Source organism: Arvicanthis niloticus, chromosome 27 (assembly GCF_011762505.2).
Source record: "Arvicanthis niloticus isolate mArvNil1 chromosome 27, mArvNil1.pat.X, whole genome shotgun sequence".
Classification (NCBI taxonomy): Eukaryota; Metazoa; Chordata; class Mammalia; order Rodentia; family Muridae; genus Arvicanthis; species Arvicanthis niloticus.
The window spans coordinates 4,406,837-4,428,152 of record NC_133435.1 but is presented as its reverse complement, the minus strand read 5'-3'; the positions used below and the strand labels follow the sequence as shown (position 1 = coordinate 4,428,152).

General features: G+C 46.7%; 2 protein-coding genes and 1 pseudogene across 2 annotated transcripts in view; 1 reads left to right on the top strand and 2 right to left on the bottom strand.

Moving 5' to 3' along the window:
* The window catches only part of Piwil4 (piwi like RNA-mediated gene silencing 4), a 39,438-nt gene extending 32,161 nt beyond the window's left edge, over positions 1–7,277 (bottom strand). The window contains exons 1-4 of the mRNA XM_076925897.1: positions 7,191–7,277; positions 6,152–6,215; positions 3,841–3,972; positions 867–1,081 (exon numbers count right to left, since the gene is read on the bottom strand). Coding sequence (XP_076782012.1) covers positions 867–1,081; positions 3,841–3,972; positions 6,152–6,215; positions 7,191–7,277 — 498 coding nt within the window. The remainder of the gene's footprint in view (positions 1–866; positions 1,082–3,840; positions 3,973–6,151; positions 6,216–7,190) is intronic.
* On the top strand, positions 3,120–3,748 carry LOC143439563 (sodium channel modifier 1 pseudogene; annotated as a pseudogene).
* Positions 7,278–14,443: 7,166 nt separating the features above from the next.
* On the bottom strand, positions 14,444–18,429 carry Fut4 (fucosyltransferase 4). The gene has a single exon (XM_076926042.1). The coding sequence runs from the start codon at positions 18,002–18,004 to the stop codon at positions 16,700–16,702; it is 1,305 nt and encodes a 434-aa protein (XP_076782157.1). The 5' UTR covers positions 18,005–18,429; the 3' UTR covers positions 14,444–16,699.
* Between the last annotated feature and the right edge of the window lie 2,887 nt (positions 18,430–21,316).

Genomic DNA, 21,316 nt, shown 5'->3' with positions numbered 1-21,316 from the left:
CTTTTTTAAAAAGACACTGGAAGTACATTGCATAAGGATAAGAAGATGTCTCCCATGCTACCCATGTGTTCACTGGACAAAGGACTTGAAGGGTAATAGAAACATTTCTACACCCACAGATTCGGATGTCCTGAGCCATCAGATCTGACCATTTGGTGCCGCACATTTCAAGGGCTTCATACAGATAAAGAAATTCTCAGAAACTCATGTTTTTGGATAAAAGCACAAAGACTTCCTTATAATCTATCAATTTTAATGATGCTATTGGCACTACAGTGCTTTAAAATGTTGAGTTCATTGACTAAACATTCTAACTGGAAGCAACAGAGACCTAACTCTGTTCTATGAACGTTCAAAAACCTGGTTCTTTTTCTCTTAGTAGCTCCAATCTTAAAACAGAATGTTGAGAGAGCCATGCATATTGATATCTATCTAGTGACTGATAATGTTGAAAATCTGAAAGGGGGGGGCAAGGGAAGATTAAACATTTAGCTACTTCAATGGTCTCATTTTGCAAACACTCTTAGAATTGACATCAGTAACTCCTCTTTCCTACGACTGGTGATCCAATGAAAGAAAGGTGGTCCTACATTCAGATGCTGATGTGGAGAAGATTTCTAAGGACAGCTGTCTTAAGAATCTGCAGTTCTTGAAAGATTAGCCCGCTGGAGCATCAAATGGCTGATGACGTCTTAGGAAACCTTTTAGCTCTCACGCAAGGGAGCAGAAAAGTGTAAAACCCAAGGGAAATGATCCTTCAAATTGTCAAGAAAATCAATGATCTTCTCTGCACATACGTAATAAGCAAATATATTATCTCCCCCCCCCACACACACACACACTGTGAAATACCGACCACACTGTACCTTTTGGTCCAGCTTTTCTGAGAGGAAGAGGCTGGCACCATCAAATGCTTTTGCCTTGTCTGAAAGTGTGCTGTGGTTATAAAGCAAAGCGACCCTCAGCCTCCTAGAGGCTAAGTCTGGGCTGTATGTGACATGGTACTGGTACAGTTCCCAATTCTCAGGAATATCTAAATTAAAGAGATTCGTAGCCAGCTGCACAGGTATTCCACTAGAACCTGGAGAAGAAAAGAGATGGTTTTTTTCACCGGAAGAGCACGCCATGTTAATGTTAATCATATTTTTAAGGTTTTACGTGGACTGTGGCTGCTATAAAGCAAGGCCTTCTGAGCTGTGGTACGGGATGAATGCTCGCACTTTAACCTTGCAATACCACTGGGAGTTAGTGTGCAGAGCAGGCATCTGAAAACAGAGGAGTGATGTGAATATCCAACCCCTGGAGAAGAATCTGAGCACCGCTGCCTGGACTCCTTGATTCCCTCTGGCTGTGATCCTGTGGTTTCCACCAGTTAGCCTAATGGTCTAGGATGCCGCTCTGAGATTACACATATATCAACGACGGAAACCTACCCCACTCTCACCATGAATGATACTACTCTCAAGCTCTGGAAGATCCACATTATTGGAACTTCACCAGGATTTGGAAAATTGTGACAAAGTCCCATCAGAGGTAAGACCATTATGCAGGTCCCCCAAAGAGGAAGAGAGGGGCTCTCAGAAGAAACAGGAACTCTGATACAAAAGCAGCATGACTCAGGCTTCTGTTTCTACAGGCACATGCCAACCATGCGTGCTTCCTGAAATTCCTTCCCCTACAGAAGTTTTACTCACGGCTTAAAAGTCTGCAGGACAACATCAGAGTCTGCCTGAGCAGAGCTGCCTGTATGGAGGATGTCACAAGCTCCTCCCTAGGACAGATTCTAGGAGGGTACAAATGACTTTTTTTCTCACTTGTCTTCACAGAAAATCACTCAGTTTGCATCTTTCCACCACACCTGCACCATTTTGCTTTTTTTTTTTTTAAATGGAGAAACTGGAAGTGCAAGCCCCTAAGGTAGAGAAAAGAATGGTGTGTGTACCTAAGTGCTCTTTCAGCCTTGGCTCATGATACATGTGTCTGGCAGAGGCAAGAGACAATCATGTCAATTTTTTTTTTCTTAAGAAAAACTTTGCTCTCCCAGAGTTTGAGTGAATGGCAGCACATTTCAGCTCGTTACACAGACTGAGAGAAGCCAGTCTAGACCACCCAGACTAGACGGCCTTGGAGATCATCTGCACCAGTGTTTTCCAATTGCAGGGAGCCCCATCAATACTGGGGTTAGGAAGGTATGTAAATCAGTGGGGTTTACTGTAGAGGGAATAAAAAAATTATTTATTACCATGTAGACACACCCACATACACATGTGCAGGTGCCCATGGAGGAGAGAAGGACATGTAACTCCTTGGGCCCTGAGCTACAGCTGTTTGTGAGCTCCCTGACGTGAGTACTGGGATCTAAATTTCAACCTTCCGATAGCGTCGTATGTGCTCCAGCCCAAGAACAGCATGTTTCATGAAAAACCCAGAACAGGAAACTGGACCCAGAGCACCCGCATGCACACTGTGTGTGAAACCATGGCTTCAGGTGTGCATCTGCTTGCTAGATGGTACCATCGACTTCTAATGTTTCTGCTTTTTTTGAAAATTAAAAAACCAAACCAAACAAACAGACAGTTCCCATCAGTGAGGAGGGAGCCACAAAGCCTCCTACAAATCTGAAGAAAACCACAGACCCTACTTCCCAGGAGACGCATCTGCCCACAACTATGTGTACAATTTCACAAGGAGCCTGGAGTCTGGATGAAGAAGTGCTCCCATTGGCTGTGGTCCCCACAGGCTGATTCCCCACATAGGATAAGGGTTGGGAAAGAGACTCTACGCTTCCAAGTGAGAAGAGGTTGTCTTTTCTAAGTGAGGCACAGTTTGAGGAAAATAGTTTTGTGCTCCTGACAACAGAGCCGACACACTTAGACCGCCTTCAACACAGCAGTTACTCAGCATCTGTCAGGTTACTTCACAAACTTACCTATTTCAGAATTAGAAATTTCATAGCAACACTTGGTGGCCTTTAGAAAGTAACAGAGAGAGAGAGAGAGAGAGAGAGAGAGAGAGAGAGAGAGAGAGAGAGAGAGAAGGTGATAGCGTCCTATTCCTACGGTGGCCTAAAGAAACAGCAAAGTAGGCGCAGGAGAATTTATCACATTCTCACAGATGAGATGTCTTCCAAGAGGAAAGGGGACGACTGGAGTCAGCTCAGTGTGCTCAAAAAACGGAGAGTCTGGACTTGATGGCTAGTTATATCCCTGAGGATGAGGTGCTGGTGCTGAGGGATGGACGCTTTGCTTGTGCCATCCACCCCCATCAACCAGTACTGGACACCCTGGCTGTGCTGACAGCCCACCGTGCAGGCAAGAAGCATCTGTCCAGTCTGAAGCTTTCCTATGGCAAGAAGCAGTCCGGCAAGGGAACAGAGAAAGGTCCAAAACAACAGAGCAAACTGAAGACAGAAAGCAATCCAGCCTCGAATAATCACCCAGAATTCTCTACACAACCAGTAGCCCCTGTTCCCTCTGTCCCCAGTTCTCCTCTGCCAACTCTAGAGGTCGAACTACAGAGTGCAAAGATCAGTGGGAACCTGAGACAAGGGGGAGAGCAGATGCTAAAGAGTCAGCAGCTCTCTTGGACTCTGCACCTACGAACCCCACAAAACACGTCCTGGACCACTGATTATCACGTCCTCCAAAGCTCTGGATGGGTCCCAGATGGGCAACGTTGATGGATAAAAGATGAAAATGTTGAATTTAACTCTGATGAGGAAGAACCCCCTGATCTCCCCGTGGACTAATAAATAACTCCTTTCCCCCTTTGTTCTACAGATAAACTGCAGTGGGTCCCGGGAGTGTGCTGGGGGAAAAAGTAACAAGAGGGACTGGCTACCTGTTTTAGACTCTTTTACATGGGTCAACTTCTCCCTGGTACAGACAGCCAAATCGACGAAGTCCCGTCTGCCTTTGCCTCTTCCTTCCACGAACGTACGTTCAGCATCACCAGAAGAGACACCGAGCTCATCTGAAACAAGAAGATAACATGGTGTGTCGGACTGCATGCAGCCATCAAAACCACACTGACCATCAGAACTCACGGTTTTCAATAAGATGTGCCTGCGCTGCCAACACATTCCTGGCTGTACCAACACTGGAAATTAATGAAAAGGCTGGGAATGTTTAATTAGAAATAAGATGTGTGGGTTTTTTTTTTGTTTGTTTGTTTTGTTTTTTTACAATGCCATAGGTGTCTTCTTCTTGGCTCAGGCTACTGATCCCTCAGTGGGCCCCAGACTCACGTGTTAACAAGTCACCATCCCTCCTTTTCCCTTAGCTCTAGGTGACTGCACTCTCAGGAGTCCCCAGCTAGGACAATCCACACCAACTTCCGCACAGAGGGGCTGAGTCTCTTATGTTTCCCAGTGAAAAGAGAAACTACCCAGACACAGCCACCAACCAACAATCACGCTAGATTATTCCTTAAGAAGAGAAGAATCCATCTCAACATCTACCATTTACTTTAGGTCATAAAAAAACCGAAAGAAGTCTGTTTCCCTCTGAGTGACTTCTGTTTAAGTGAGAACAGCTTTTTAAATGCCTTCAGCACTTGGAAGGTAACTTTAATGCATCAAAATCCAGGATTTTAGGGGAAAAAAAACACACCTAACAGTCTGCTGACCCTCTAGGTTCAGAGTTCATCTGTCCTGTAAGGTAGTCACTGTATGCACTGTCCCTAAATGCCCCTTCTACCTGCTCCAAACTTCCTTCCAGACTCTTCTCCATGGAAACGGAGTCTCTCAGGAAGATTTAAAAACAAGCAAATAAACAAAACAATTAAAAAACCCTCCAATTTTCAGAGATTGATTTTAACTGATCACACACACACACACACACACACACACACACACACACACACCACTGTTGTAGATTTTAAGTGATTTTTAGACAGTTTAAAAATTTCCAACTACCAGGGCCAGGGAAACATCTCAGTGCTTAAAAGCACTTGCTGGTCTTGAAAGAACCAGTTTGATTCCCAGAACCCACATCATGTTCACAACTACTTCGGGGGACCCAGTGCCTCTGGCCTCACACATAAACACACACAATACACATAAAATAAAACCTTGATTTTTAAAAAGTTCAAACCAGGCTGGGGGTGGTAGCACATGCCTATAGTCCCAGCACTTGCGTTCAAGACAACATGGCCTACAGAAAGAGTTGTAGGACAATCAGGGGATACACGGGAAAACTCTGTTGGAAAACAAAAAGTTCAAACTACCATAGAATTATAGTTCTCAGAAACTGGGAGGATGGAAAGTGGAGAGTTATTTTTAACGAATAATAAGTTTCAGTTTTACCATACAAAAGAGTTCCAGAGATGGATGCCAGCATAACTGTACAATAAGAGTAAGCTTAAAACCCCAGGACTGGGGACCGAAGAGATGGCTCAGAGGTTAAGAGCACTGACTGCTTTTCCAGAGGTCTTGAGTTCAATTCCCAGCAACTACATGGTGGCTCACAACTATCAGTAATGGAATCAGCTGCCCTTTTCTGCTGTGTGTCTGAAGAGGGCAACAATGTACTCATAAAAATAAAATAAAATAAATCTTTAAAATAATCAAAAACAAAAATAGGACTGTACACTTAAGAGTTAGAAGGAGAAACATTCAGGCATGTATGTATATTACTGTAAAGAATGGACTGCATCCACCCTGTGTTACTCATGGACTGGTAACGTTGAAGGGGCGAGTGGCAGACTGGCCAGCATGCTGCCTCTCAGAGCAGCCCTTCTGTGTCATGTAGCACATTTTCATTGTAGTTCTGATCACCCAGGGCAGGTGAGCACACCAGAGATGGACTCTGACAGTCTGTGGGCACCTCAGCGCTTACAGCTTACCTGCTGACTTCAAATCAATGACTTCACTCCATGGTCAGAATAAAGGACATGGTAGACAGGTTTCACCCAGGGATATGAAATGGACTGTGTTCTCAGATTCATTTCAACCCTCTGGAATCAAGGGGAGACAAATGTCTCTTATTTAAGCCCCTCATGGGTTTATATCATGGGATTAAATATGATGCTTCCTTATGGCAGCCCAAGCATAATCCAATACCTGGCAAGGCAACTCAAGCTGTGTGGCCTAGAGTGGACAAGACCCCTGAGACTGAACCTGGCTTTGCAGGGAAGGCCCGGAGGTACTTACTTGGCTGTGAAATGACACTTGTCCCACCGCCAGCCTCGCTGTCCCCAGGACTGGCAGATGTGACCTACAAAGTAGGCAGAAAGTTTGCTCAGATTTAGATGAACTCGCAACCCATGACGTTATCAAAAGGCAAAAACAGCATCATGACTCATATCATAGATACCATGATCCAGGAGCAGAAGACACCCTTGAGGGGCAAGAGGGAGGTGGCCACTCTCCACAGAAGGCTAAGGAGGAGCTGGACTGCTCGCCTTGCCAAGTGCATTCAGCTGAAACATGCTAACATCTGGCAGTGACCCAGATAACATTAGGCCCCAGAGGTGTTAAGATATGGAAGTGGGTTCCTGATCATAGGCCTAATCCCTGTAAATGAACTGAACCAGAACCAGTTCATGGAACAGGTAAGGACAGAAGCCATTAATATTTTCTCTGGGGAAAGTTCTCTTGGCCCAAGAAATTATTGTTTCTTGTGTTGTATCTTGGCCTGTTTAAAAAAACAGAAGAGCAAAGTCTGGAGAACTCCACTAAATGATAACAAAGGCAAAATGATCACAACCACTGTTGTAGCCTGAATCTCCACGGTTCTCCAAGCAGTAGATGTGCAGTTGTTATCGGTATTGTTTCTGTCTGGCCACCAGCAAACAGCTGCGCTCCAAGTGTTTGCTCAACCAACAGCAGTTGAATCTAAGCCACATCTGAATTTGAGACGATTTCTGATACCATTTACCAGAACCAACTGTATCATAACCAAGGCAAGTGAGGATACTTCAGGGTTTTGTCTGTCTGTGTGTCTGTCTGTCTTTCGCTTGTTCTTTTCTTTTTCTCATTCTTTCACAAGCAATTTACAACGAACCGAATTAAAGCTAAGAAAGAAGATAGCTACATTCCTCTCAGCCAAGGTGCTTTTTGCACTTCCGGGTCTCAACAATAGTATCCACTTGAAAGAAAAAGGTGGAAAAGCCTCAAAGACGTAAGAGAGGCATATAGAGGAAAAACACTGCCTGGGATGGCCACGGGAAGGATAGACAGAAGCACTTACCATGAGGTCTCCTGGGGCCCGCCCCACTTCCCCGGCACTGTGGCCAGTGCTGATGCCTCGTGCCCTCACACGGGCCCGTCCACTCATGTTCCTGGGCGCCCAGCGGCTTTCCAGGGCTGCTGAGCCTCAACAGGGATGTTTCCTCTTTGACAAAGAGATGACGAGGCTATGACTCGGAAATTGGGAATATCCAGCTTCCTGAGATGGTTGTTGCAAACAGCAACCCAAGCGTGGGCGGGCAGGGCACCGTGGACCCCCAGAATGCGCAGGAGCACGAGGGGCGGGGCAACGCGGGGGTGGGCTCCTAGAAGCATTTCGTGAATCCCTCTCTCCTCTACCTGCCTCCTCCCCTCCCCCTCTCTATCTATGTCTTTCTTTTACTCTTTCCGGCTCACTCTCCCCCATACCTTTTTTTCTCTTCCTCTATGTCCCTTCATTTGTTATAAATACCCAGTTTACAGTCGTTATCATTTTGAGGATGTATCCCTCTGCTCCTGGTTTTTAGAAATTACCCAATCATAAATGTATATAGAGTTGCATCACACACCACTCTAGAAGTGTGAGGGGAAGCTTGTGGGAAGGTCGTAAGATGTGCTCCCCTGAGTGTTGTTAGGGTGTACCCCAAGAAGGGGTGAGATCAAGTAAAAGCAGGGGAGGTTAGTAGACAGACCATTAGACAAACTTTTGGAATGATGCCGAGGTGGATGTAGCAATGCATGTGAATCTTAAAGAAAGTAGGTTGGGGCTGGAGAGGGCTTAATGGTTAAGTGTATTCTTGTTGCATTTTCAGAGGACCAGGGTTTGGCTCCCAGCACCCACAGAGTGACTCACAACCGTCTGGAATTCCAGCTTCAGGGGACCTGACACCTTTGTCTGATGTCCTTGGGCTCCTATGTGTTCCCAGTGCATGTAAAGATCCACACATTAAAAATGCTTCTTATTTGTAATTCAGGCAACGGGTGTACAGTCTTGTAAACTCTTCCCTCAGCCAGGGGGACGAGGGAGAGCTTCGAGGGCGATGTCACTGGAGACAGAGCACTTGTGTCACTACTGACAAGTCACCGCATGCTCTGTCCATCAGTGAAGTCAGTATTGTACCAGAGTCCTGTGGGTACTGTGTCCAGAGGTCTGCTCTGGGCTTCCTAAATGAGCTGGTTGCTCTAAAGCAGTTTTCTCTAAAATGAAACCTGTGTTTCTGGGGGGATGCTCCAAACGCTCAGTCAACAGCATTTGGATATTAACACTGGGTAGCAGAAAGGGTGTGAAGTACAAGGGGAAGCGGCATGCAGGCAAACTCTTAGGCTCAGGAAATAAACAACTCAGAAGTTTCACCAAGTCCCTAAAACTGAGCAGATACACTAGGCTTCTCCATTCTCAACCATATAGAAGCTGTAAAAGAGAGCTGAGAGACACTCTCAGAGATGAGCTCCATAGAAGAGGCTCAGACCAGCTGGGTCATCCGGAAGAGGCTAGTCAAGCAGCCTGGAAGAGGCGCAGATCAACTGAAGGGTCCCAAATTGTTGAGCTGCCTCAAGCTGTGCAGTGTGCTCCATGTTTCCAATCTTCATCAAAGACCCCATCAGCAAGCCCACCCATGCTGCGGTGGGCTTTGGCGATGTAGATGTCTGTGGGTCACTTCCATTCATGTAAGTAGCCCCTCACCCATATTTCCGTAAGTAACCGTAATAAAACTTATTGGTTCACCAAGGTCTGGTGTTGCTTCTGCATCTGGGGTGAGTAGATGTTTGTTCATGTCCCCCCATCCCCAGGAATAGTGTCAGATAGCACTGACCCAAGAGACATGGAATCTGGAATAGCACCCAGCAAAGCTGCTGGTGTGCCAGCCAGTTCATCGTGGATAAGAGCAGCCTGAACCATTTCCTTTCAGCAACAGGAAAGCATTGCCAGGTGTCTAAACAACAAAGAGAAAGGATGTGGAAAAAAAAGATTAAATAAATAAATAAATAATTCCTCCTATTTCTTAGAATATTCAAAAGCTGGGACAGTAAAGCCAAGTGACCTGTAGTTCAAGGCATAAAGGTAACAAACAAAAACTCCCTTAATACACAGAATACTCCGTAAAACTATCTAGATTAAAGCCCATTTGAAAAATGAGGGTTATTATTATCTAAGAAAACTCACTCATATATAGGCTTCTTATCTTATGTCCCAGTGAGAGAAAAAAGAAAGGAGAGAGAAAGGGAAGAGAGAGGAGGGGGAACAGGAGGGGAGGGGGATGGGAGGAGGAGGGGAGGAAGAGAGAAGAGGGGGGAAGGGAGGAACCCAATGGTAGCACAGTCTTGGTGCAAAAGCACATCTCTCAACCCCAAGGGAATAAGAGCTAATTTTATTCTGGAACCAAACTGAGAACACGGGACTACGTTGCCCCAGGTTCCAGGTTCCAACATGCAAATAGGTTCATGGATGTTTTACGGTAACAGGACAAAGAAAGTTATAAGTTACAGCACTTCTAAAACACATTGACGAGAGCATTCAGGAGGCAGGTCAGTGAAAGATGGGGGAGTCTCTACTACAGGGCTCAGATTCTGTAGTTTAATCAGCATTTGTAGACATAGATTCTTGTCAGGAGTTCTCATTCACTAAAGAACAACAGCAGATGGGCAGTAAAAAAGAGGAAGAAAGAAGGAAAGGAGAGGACAAAAAGTTGGGCTCTATAACCTAGTCTTAGAAAATCAGCCATCAAGTCTGTATGCTCATTATCAGTGGTGGGCTACCCAAACCCAGCCAAACTTTAGGAGGGCGATCACATGACTGTAGATACCAGGAAACCAGGACCAATGGTTGTCAGCCTCCCACACTCATTGTATTTCTCTGAAGGAGAATTATTAGAAGCAGAATGAGCTTAAAGTATCATGTATGGATGGGGAGCTTTGCAAATAACAATTCTTGGTCAGCTACTACCTCTGGCATTTGTTCAGGAGCCATATCTGCGTTCCTTCCCAAGAAGGCCTGACAAACCATAAGGGCTTCTAGCATTATCTTGAGGCGTTCTTATTTGATCGCCATGATAGTGGGCAGATGTGGGAACCTTCTAAAATGTTGACTTAACCTCAGGAGAACCAGAAAAATCAGAGGGTGTGGACAGGTGTGCCCAGTTGCTAAGAGAACAAATTCCTCTGCGGGGATTAGTCACTTTGAAGGTGCTACTTGAACACAGCTCTCATGTTAACTGTAGTATTAGTGACAGCCACCAGGTAGACAACGGACTGAGGCCAGGGGCTGCAGCACTGGCATTTTTCCATATAACATTAGAGGAACTTAGCTTGTGGTGGTGGGGTGCAGGGGTTGGGGGGGCGCTTCCCTGGTTTGTGGGGCTCTGATGCTTCCAGGGCTCCCATGAGGACTTCAGTCTGTGGTTTCACACAGGCTGTGACAGCTCTTCCTGTAACAGACATTTATTGTGGCAATAGCATGTGTTGGAGTTGTTGTTGACACAAAAAGCCACAGATCTCATCTTAAAGAGAAATAAGAGATAGTTTACTCTAGAGCCATTTTGGGTGACCATTGCCTAGGAATACAGACTTAGGTTACCGGAAATCCTGGTTCCAACTTGAAAGCAACTGCACAGAGGTTTTCTAGTTTTAAAGCATAAAGTTATAACATGAGGCTAGTTTAAAATGCATTGGTGAGCATATCAGCGAGGCAGATATACCAAGATGGGGGAAGAAGTTCAAGAAGCTGCCTGATGACACTGTTAGCTTTTAGATTGGTAGAAGCTAGTTTCCTGCTAGATCAATGGATTTTAAAAGGTTTTAATCTATTGTCACAGACATTAGTTCTGACACAGAGTGCAAGGCATAGCTGTTCTGGAGGGACAGAACTTAGCCCAAGGAATGGTAGTTAGCCTTTGAGCTTGCAACTCTCTAGGCTCCCCATAGTCCTGAAACTCTAATCAGTCAACAGTGTGCAGATTCCTTTCAGGGGTTTTCAAGCACAGCCAGATGCAGCTGCTCGTCAGAAGTTTTCGTTCCTATCCACTTCCTTGATGAGAACATACACATCTGGATGCTGTGTCTGAACTTTCATCTTCTTTATATCTCTCTGTCCGAGGGCAGAGCCTGGGCACAGGAGGCACTTGGACATACTTGTTAATTACTAACTCTCCACATTCCTCCTTTAAAAATCTCTTTCACAAATGCTTAGCATTCGGTCTAATGGGACATTCTCTTTATTTATATTTATATTCATTTATTCATTTATTGCACATGCCGGCATATACATGTGGGCATGCATGTGCCATACACACATGGAAATCAGGAGACAATTTTGGGGAGCCAGTTTGCTCCTTGAACATATGGGGCCTGGAGATCAAACTGATCAGCAGGCTGGCGGTCAGTGCCTTCCTCCTCTGAGCCACCTCACTGACCCAAGGCACTGTAATAAAAAAAAAAAAAAAAAAAAAAAAAAAAAAAAAAAAAAAAAAAAAAAAAAAAAAAAAAAAAACCTAAAGATCTCAAAGTAAATGTCATGAAAATCTAATTCTTTAAGTCTCACTTACAGTAGTTTCACAAGGCTTTACAGGCAATGAAAATGTGCTTGACATTCCAAGAAACCCCCACCCCCGTTTTCTTTAAAAAGAATGTTGGTGATTGTTTCTAAAAATCAATTTCTTTAAAAGTGGATATTGAGGGCTGATGACATATGCTAACTGGAATTAACATGAGATTTTTTTTTTTCTTTCCCAGATTTAAAAAAAAAAAAAAAAAAAAAAAAAGGAGCATTCATAAGCATTCAAGAGCCTGCTATAACGAATCTGGGTTTTATGTTAATTCTTTGTTCAGTAAGTTCCTGCCTTGATTTCACTCCCATCGGCCACAGAGGCTGCTTCAAGCTGCACAAAGGATTCTTCTCAGCCAAAGGGCACGGTGGACGGTGCTCTTTTAAACTGGCCCTCATCTGGCCCACACACCCCACTTTCTTCTACTTCTTTGGGCCTTCAACCCGAGTTCCCTCTTCTCTCCTGCTCTTACCCCTCCTTCCTCAGGCTCAGCTTCCGGGGTCTCTTCTCTTGGTTCTCACTAACTCCGTGCCTATCTCCCTCCTCACTCTCCAGCCGACTTCACACTTGAACCCATATGTTATTGAATTTTTTCCCCTGGCAGTCCTGCCTTCTGGATGGCCATGGTGACATTTCCTTTGATACTTAAGTGAATATGTCACTGTGTGTGTGCTGAAGAAGACAGAACAGAATCAATCCTCAGCGTTTGTTCCAACCTTACACTTTCCTCTCTCGGTGAACCTTGTGCCTTCTACAGAGAATAAAGCCTACCTTTTCTGTTCTCAGCCCACCACTCCCCCATTAGGTTTGTAGTCTCTATGCTACCCAGAATGAACATTACTTATGGTAGTGGGCAAAGCTAGTAACTATATTGTTGAGAAGACAGGAGCATGTGGGGACAAGCCTGGTGGGAAACCAAGTGTGTGCCCTTGCAAGCAAGTCACTGAAAAAAAACGAGAAAGGAAGTAACAGAGAAAGGGCCAGCTGAGCTGGGCCTGCCCGGTGCAGCTCCACACGGGCAAACCAGAGCCAAACCGGCTAACTCACAGATTCCACCCCACCAACAGAAAGATGCCTGTGGGTCAGAGAATTTGTTAGTGTGTATAAACAAGGAGCTATTTTCTATCTGATTACTTCAATTATTTGTCAAAAATAAACTCAGCTTATTTACATAAAGACTCGATTTGTTAAGACACCATGTAGCATAAAGGTTCCCGAGAGACAGGCAAAAGTGACCTAAATGTATACCTTGCCCAACTCAATAACCAAGTAGTTGGCTCCTCTCCTTGGTGTCTGAGAAGTGTAATGTGTACACACACACACACACACACACACACACACACACACACACACTGGAGTTAAATCCCATAGTCTCTCTCCCCCTCCTCCACTCCATCCCCTGGTTTGCTGCCAGTCTCCTGCTCCTGGGTGTGAAGCCATCAGAGAGCAATTAACTCTAAGCTCTAGGGAGCCAATTAGTAGAATGAGAGAGAGACAGAGAGAAAGACAGACAGACAGAGAGACAGACAAGAGAGTCAGAGACAGACAGAGACAGAGAAACAGAGAAAAGAACCAGAAGGCCCCTAGAGCTTTTGATCAGCCCCCTCATTCTGCAGTTCAGGTGGCAGCGCTCAAGGCGTGTGTGGCACACACAAGGCACATTACTGTCACTTTAGGTAAGTCCTTTAAAGGGTCTGGACCTTAGCACTTCCCTCTGTAAGCTACTCTGGTGTCGGTAATCTTATCGATCAGTTTCTAGGCACACCCTCAGGGTCAGGACTCCTTGAGGGTCTTAACTCAGCACTCTGTACCCCATACATGTTCACCTTCAACTAGAGATGAGACTTCCAAAACGCAGAAAGCTTCAATAGTCTGCCCAAGAGCAGACAACCAGGGAATGCTGCAAAGCTGGTCTAGGAACCCAGCCATTTCCACCCCCAGAATTCTTAAATCCTAATTATTAAATCCCTTTTAAAAGATGCCCGTCAGGTTATACTTTTTTCAAAAACAGTTAAGTTTCCGGACTGTCTTGCATCATCTGTGAACACTTAGAGCTGAGTTGGTGAACTCTGTCTGACTGTAGGGCTAAGTGAGCAGCTAGTGTCCCTGCTGCAGGTCTGTGTCCTCCAGGCTGCTCCCGCACGCTCACAGCAAAGGAGAGTACCGGCTGCAAAGCTTGAAATATTCACTCTGGCCCTGGACAGAAAATGTGTACAAAACTGCTCTAGGGCCTTCAAGGATTCGATTCTTCAAGGCATAGTACATTACTATGGACAAAATGCCTGGGCACACACATCATTCTCCAGGATCGTTTCCCGGGGTGTTCACGCCATACAATGGAAGCTACAACTCGAGTACTTATATAACTTGCCTGACTTGGGCCACGGAAGCCAAAGGTGGCCAAGCCAGTGTCTCAAGTTCTGGCTCCCAACTGCATGCTCTTTCCTGAATGCACCCTGGCACCCTCTCTGTCTTCCTCTGACTGTCAGGAAAAGGCTTGGGAATACAAAAGAATCTAAGTACTGCCAGCAAGTTCTTCTGGCTTCTGAGAATATCCTTCCAGATGTGTTCATGGATTGAGGGTCATCCAGGGGTAAAAAGGTTACACTGGTGTTCGACTTGAAAGAAAAGTGTATGCCTTAAACAAAGCCATGACAATCATAGAAAAGACATTTTGAAATACATAAAATTCAGAAGCGCTCTCACTCATAATAAGCATTCCATCAGCACAGGCTAGTTTTACACAGATTTAATGCAGAAGGTATACGTGAAACAATCCAAACTAATTTAATTACATAGCTTTATCAAAACATACACATTTCTAGACTGAAAATATATGCTTTATAGAAATTGTATGATCCTGAAATATGGCTCAGTTTTAAGGATTTATTGGAATACATAATATATGACTAACTTTCCTTTTTTTTAGATATGCTTATAGAGACACATATTTAGCCAGTCAACTGCCCACTAAACATGAGGCGGCATCGCTCACTTCACACAGTAAATCCTTCCACATTTCACAGAAGAGGAACTTTATGTTCAGACTCATTCCTCATCCCAGTGGGCCCCAGGTGGAAGGCAAAACTAACCCAGATTACTATAAAAATAAAAAATCCTATAAGACTGCTGCCCAATATTTCATTAATATTCATCTTAAAAATATAACTTTTAAGCTGGGCATCGTGGCAGTCACACGATCCCAGCCCAAGGAAGCCAGAGGCAGGTGGATCTCTTAAGTTCAAGGCCAGCCTGGTCTACAAAGGGAGTTGCAGGACTATACAGAGAAACCCTGTCTGAAAACCAAAGTAAACAAGCAAAACCCCCAGAACTTTTGTTTGCCTTTGTTGGGGGCTGGCGTTCTGCAACTGTGGCTCTGTCCACACCGTAACACTTTAATGAAGTGATGGTATTCACAGCTTGTAATTACTCCTTTTTATGGAAGACTGGGACTAGAAGCACCTGGGCCTAAGTAGCTTTGCAAACCTATATGTAACGTAAGCTCTTGGATGTGAACCTGACCAAAGATTCAAATAATTGTCCTGACCCAACAGGGGCAGAACTTTGTATACAGCAACTTAATCTTGGGCCCGGCCCATAACAGTTTCTGAGGGGCCTGGTTAAATAATTTGAGGCCTTCAGTCAACTGGCTGATTTAGAAACAATACTTTGTGTAACCAAAATCCCTATTCCCGAGGCAGTATTAGATGGTAGGAGCCCCAGAGAGGAGGCGATTCCTCACACCGTTCTTTACCTTCCTTCCCCTGGGAGCTCAAGCCCAATATTTGGCACCAGCAGGTATGCCCTGACATCTACTGAACATGGAAATCAAGGACTGTGTTTTCAAGATTGGTTGCACAGTGCAGGGTCCAAGGCACTGGAATGAGTGAGTGTACCTAGAAGCAGGGCAGGGGGAGAACAAAGAACAGACAACTAATTGCAAGCCCTAGGTCAGCTCCACTGAACAAAAAAATGGGCAGAAACCGAACACCTACGTACACACACCACAAACGTTTTCCTTTTGCTTTTGCACAGACCCATGGTTCACCAAAATCTTTTAGTGTTCTCTCCACACAGCGCTGCCAACACTGCTGAAGGACTCACGTTCCAGCTTAAATTTCATGTCCAGCAGAGACACAGAATAAACAAATCTGTGGACAAGACATCACCTTTTATGCCTCTTCCATTTGTAAACAGTGGCTGGGGAAAGAGCGAGGAGATCGGCTGTGGGTCTCTCATATCTGGATTTTTAATGTTTTCCTAATCCAGGTTACGGGAAACTATAAAGACAGAAGACATACTTAGAAGATGGTCATTCACATTGTAAAGGGACTTTTCATTTATTTCTACTAAATACTTTCAGTCAATTACGTCCCTGAATTTGAGGTGTGGCTTAAATGCAGCTTTTCAGGAGTAGGATTCTAGTGTGATGTGAGGTGCGCCCAAGTCTTCATCTTAATTTTCCTCTGAGGATAACCTTGCCTCTTGTTTCTATTCACAGGGCTGGAGACACACACAAGGCTGGTGAAGGAACCCAATGGCTTCTTATCTTTTCCAGGTTCGGAGGGTTTGAGGAATCCAACCACCAAAGAAACCACCACCTGTGGGCACAATCTTTCCACTATCTCATACCCACTGGCTTTCAAAACACAATGGTCTGCTCCTCATTGGTCCAAGCAACCATAATCAGAGAATAAATACATCTAAAATGTAGAGGCCACATGGGCATCCTGATAAGGCCTGTGGCCAAAGGGATAGGCCACTTCTTCACATGGGTGACAGGTAAGGAAGGGCTTCCTTCACCCAGGACACAACAGCCCCTTACCCGATAGCCAGCCCACCTCTCTGAAAAAAAAAAAAAAAGCCTGGCAATTTTCCCATCCTTGTACTAAATAATATTAATTAGTAACTCATCTTCTTCCCATAAAGAAAAATTGGGTATTTAGAAAACTCAGCCAAGGAGATGTAGTCAATCCACAGCACAATAGCCTCATCGCTGGAACCAGTCTGCCAAGTTGTGGATGCTCTTGGACTGGTCTCCAGAGGTTTGCACAGCTTGGCATGTCCGGCACCATGGCTCATCCCAGAAAGAGGTGATGTGCACTGCGTAGCTCCGGCGCCAGTGGAAGTAGCGGCGATAGACAGCCACGTTTCGGTCAAGAAAGAGCAGGTAGGCAGCCAGGGAGGCAGCACTAGGGAAGTCGTCCACGTGGATGAAGGCGCCACGAGGCACGAAGCGCTCATAGTTGGCACGATCTGGACCGAGCACCACTGGCACGGCCCCAGCCAGAAAGGCATTCCGCCACAGCTTCTCAGTGATGTAATCCACGTGCTGTGAGTTCTCAAAGGCCAGGTAAAACTTGTAGCGGGCCACAGTGTGCAGCAGTCCGATGGCTGGCACTGGTTGTCCGGGTCCCACCCGGCCAAACACGTCCACAGACAGGTGCCGACTCAGCTGGTGGTAGTAACGGACCCGTGCCTGGCGCTCATTCCAGTGGCTCACAACCCAGGCCACCAGTCCCCGCTTGCGGGCCAGCGTGGGGCCCAAGCCTGGCGGCTGGTCAGCAGGATGGCTCCTGGGATAGAGGAAGCCATAGGGCACGAAGATATCCGAGTCGGTCCGGTAGGACAGTGTCCAGTTGAAGAGGTCCTTAGCCAAGCCCCGCAGCCCTGGAGTATGGGAGGGCGATTCGAAGTTCATCCACACCCACCGCTGACCTGGGGGACGAGAGCCTGTGGTCTCCAGGGCTTCACCAGCTAACATCACCGCTCCCTCCTGGTCGTCGAACACGCGAAGCTCCAGCGCCTCATCCGTGCGTTCTTGGGCGCCCCAGGGCGGGGGCCAGTCGGGGGGTCCCTTCACCAGGTCGCGGTGGTGGAACAGCACTGCTTGAGCCTCCCCATAGGCCGCACGGTCGGTGAGCAAGCGGCAGCCGCTGATGTTGAAGCGCAGGCTGCAATCGGGGGGAGGCTTGGGGTGGCCGCCGCGCCCCCCAAAGGGTTCCCACCAGAGCAGCACACCCACCGGGCGTTGCGGGGCTGGGGACGCCCAGGGCAGCAGCGGCGGCAGCTGTCCCCAGCAGATGCAGGCGGTCAACGCAGTGCACAGTAGTCCCACTGCCGCCAGCGCAGAGGAGCTCCGGGGTAGTCCCCAGCCTCCGCGCCGTGCGCGTCGCCGGGCCACCGGTGTCCCCATGCAGTGCCCACGAGTGGCCGCCGCCGCTCGCCACGCGTCCACCGGCCGTGAGGGGCGGCACCGGCTCTCATGCTGTAGCTCTCTCCCGGCCCGGGCCATGGAGGGGGCGGGCGGGGCATCGGCAGGCCCGCGGGCGGTGCCTCGCCCCTCCCAGGTCCAGCACGAGGTGAGCCGGGCGGGCAGCCCTGGCCCGGCGCCACCCTGACCCTCCCAGACACTGCTCTCCTAGCCCTACGGGCCCGGCCTGGGGCGTTTCCTGCTGCGCCTGCGCTGGCTCCCCTGCCCAGCCAGGGCTCCAGGGCTCCCAAACTGCGCCTGACTGGCGCCTCACCGGGGGTCGTGGCCTCTTGGTGCGCGTTAGCTGTTCCCGCTCCTAGGCTGCCCGATCCCTCTCCTTGCAGAGTCTTGCACTGGAGACCTCCCCTAGAAGCCTCGGAGGGGTGGTGGGGTGGGAGTGCGAGCCCACTACAGAACTCAGAACAGAATCTGTTTCCTTCCGTCCATCCTTCCGTATTTCACTCTGCCTGGCCAACGACGCCCCGGGGGCGGGGGTGGCGAGGGGTGGGAGGGAGGAAGAGAGGGAGGGAGGGACGGAGGGACGGAGGGACGGAGGGACGGAGGGAGGGAGGGGACGGAGGGACAGAGAACGCAAGCCCTAGAACAGTTGGAATGTAATCGGGACAAAACTGGTCAGCTGTAGAGTCAGGCACCAGGCTGGGGCAGTGTGACTGGCCCTAAGAACATTCCAAAAGGTGCTAGTGGGCCCAGCCCAGAAGGCAAACAAGTTCTTTGGGTTGGGGGGGGGGAGGAGGGAGAAGGGACGTTATTTCCTTGACTCTCCACCAGAGAGAGAGAGAGAAAGAGACAGAGAGAGAGACAGAGACAGACAGACAGAGAGTTTTGAAGGTGTTTATTTCAGTGAAACCTTTATCATTCACATGACTTTACCCAATAAGACAATCTAATTTGCTTCAGTTCTCCATATCGTTTAATTTAGTTTTTTTTTTTATTTTAGATTTCAATTTTAGATTTATTGTATTTTATGTATATGGAAGTTTTCCCTGTGTGTGTACTGCATGCATGCTGGTACCATGCAGGTCAGAAGAGGCCATCAGAGCTCCATGATTGTGAGCTGCCTTGTGAGTGCAGAGAACAGAACCTAGGTCCTCTTCGAGAGCAACAAGTGCTCTTAAGCAGTGAGCTATGCATCCATCCGCCTTCCTAGCCCCCAAATAGCTGATTTCTGAACATGAATATTCAGTGTAAGGATGACATATAAGGATTTCTAAATACAAACCAGACAGGTCACACACGGGCATGTGGCGCACATTGCCACGGAAATATATATCCTCAGTTCAGTTAATGCTAACTTTAAATGTCCTCTGATTTTCGTAAGTAATTTGATGCGTACTAATGTTGAGTGCGGCTGAACGACTTTTATATAATCCTCTAGTTATATAGCTTTTACCGTGAGTCTCTGGTGAAGACCGGATGGATGTACTGTAGGAGTGAGGTTTTCCTACCCCCACACTATTGCTGGCTCACAGCATTCCTCCTACCACAGGGCTGAGGATGTGGAAACCAATGAATGACCCTTGTGTCTCGTTCTGCTTTTAGCTGACTGGTGGAGGATCACTTTTTTAAGTGCTTAAGTAATTTCTGCCCCCAGGAAGATTATACAGAAGACTTGGGACCATAAAATGATGAATCAGATATGCTTGTGCCCTAGGAAAGGCTGTGTCAATTCTATGTTTGTCCCAGAAGCCATAACCAGGCATCTACATCTGTAGTCACTTGGGAAGATTTGGCCCAGAGCTAGATCATGGCTTCCTGGGCTAGACCCTCTCTTACTGAGTTATTCGACTGTTACTAGGTGGAGTTCTAAAGTGGGGAGAGCTGATTTAGGGTGAGGAGGCAACTTTGAGGAAAGTTTTAGTAGGTCCCTGCTGTGCCTCCAAGGGCTCCAAGCCTATAGTTGTGGTATCCATATAAGATGTTAGGGAGAACCTGCCGGGAGCCAGGCCTCTCTTATCCTCAGCACAGAAAATACACCTGGATTTGCCATTTGGATGCATTTTCATTTGTTTTGATTTTTTTAAATATTTTTTACATTTTTATTCGTTTACTTTGTGTGTCCAGGGGAAAGGATGCTTAAACACCATGGTGTGTGGTGGAGATCAGAGGACAACTTGCAGAAATCTCTCCTTCTGCCATGTGGGTCCTGGGAAATCATGATCAGGATGTAGAAGCTTCTGTAAGTGTTTCTGGTGGCAGGCACTTCCTACAGCACTCAGCAAGCAAGACGGAAGTCCTTGGAGAGTTATGAACCCTCTATTTAGACTTATCTGTCCAGTAGTTTTCTCTTCCCACACTCTACATTTTATAGTGTCTCTAGGGTGTTTTTTTATTGAAAAAGAAATAAAATGAAAAATGAACTTCAAAAATGTTTGTTTGAAAATGGAAGTTTCAATAACTCCCCATGGTTTTTGTTTGAGTCAGGGGCATCTTGTAGCCCAGGCTGCCTGCCCTTGAACTGACTGTGTGTAGCTGGATGCTGGCCCTGACTTTGTGATTTCCTGCCTTCACTTCCTAAATCCTGGGATTAGAGGCATGCACTCTTATAGATAGAACCACTAGGCCTGGCTCGATTTGGGGTTTTATTAACATAAGAACTACAAGGCACAAACACCATATTTCTATCAAAAGGAGTGCAGTGGTCTCCTCTTGTACGCAACAGACAGCTGGGAGGGAAGGGATCACGGGAGAGTGGGGAACATGCCCACTGGAATACTGAGGAACAGCTTAACATGAGGGAAGGGGGAGCTGAGATGGCCGTCCAGGTGTGTGTCCAACCTGGAGGCAAGAAAGTGACACCATAAGAGTCATATTTGAAAGTGAAATTTTTGTCATAAGTGGGAGTAAATATTTGGACATACACTCCTGGAAAGCTTGCCTGCTCACAAGTGTAGGCTCTAGTGAACAGGGGTGTTGGTTAAGGGAATACAAGCTTTCTGCTTCAGATGTCCTTTTATATGGCCCTAGAAAAGACAATATACTATCAGTAAGGATGAGCTAAGTGAAACTGGAGTAAACAGGAGTGTGCGGACTTAGCGGGGAAAGCTGTGAGAAGATGGCCTGTCCCTTTAGGCAGATCCCGGAGCCTGAAGAGCTAGGCCACACCTCCCTGCAGCTCTCTCTGGAAGAGAGTTAAGAAGCTTTCAATTTATGGTGTCTGGCTCTTCCATGATCTTTTTCACTATGCTATATCGAATTCAGTCATGTTGTGATGTGAAGCTTCCTTTCTCCCTCCTCAAACTCATCAAAAGTCTGACATTTATTTTGTTGCTGTCTGAAGAGGCTCCTCTGGCCGCCTCCTCCACACTCATGGCAGCATCCCTGCCCCCTTTCCTC

Excerpts from the sequence above, each read along its gene's own strand:
- Fut4 (XM_076926042.1), bottom strand. The coding sequence starts at position 18,004 with ATGGCCCGGGCCGGGAGAGAGCTACAGCATGAGAGCCGGTGCCGCCCC.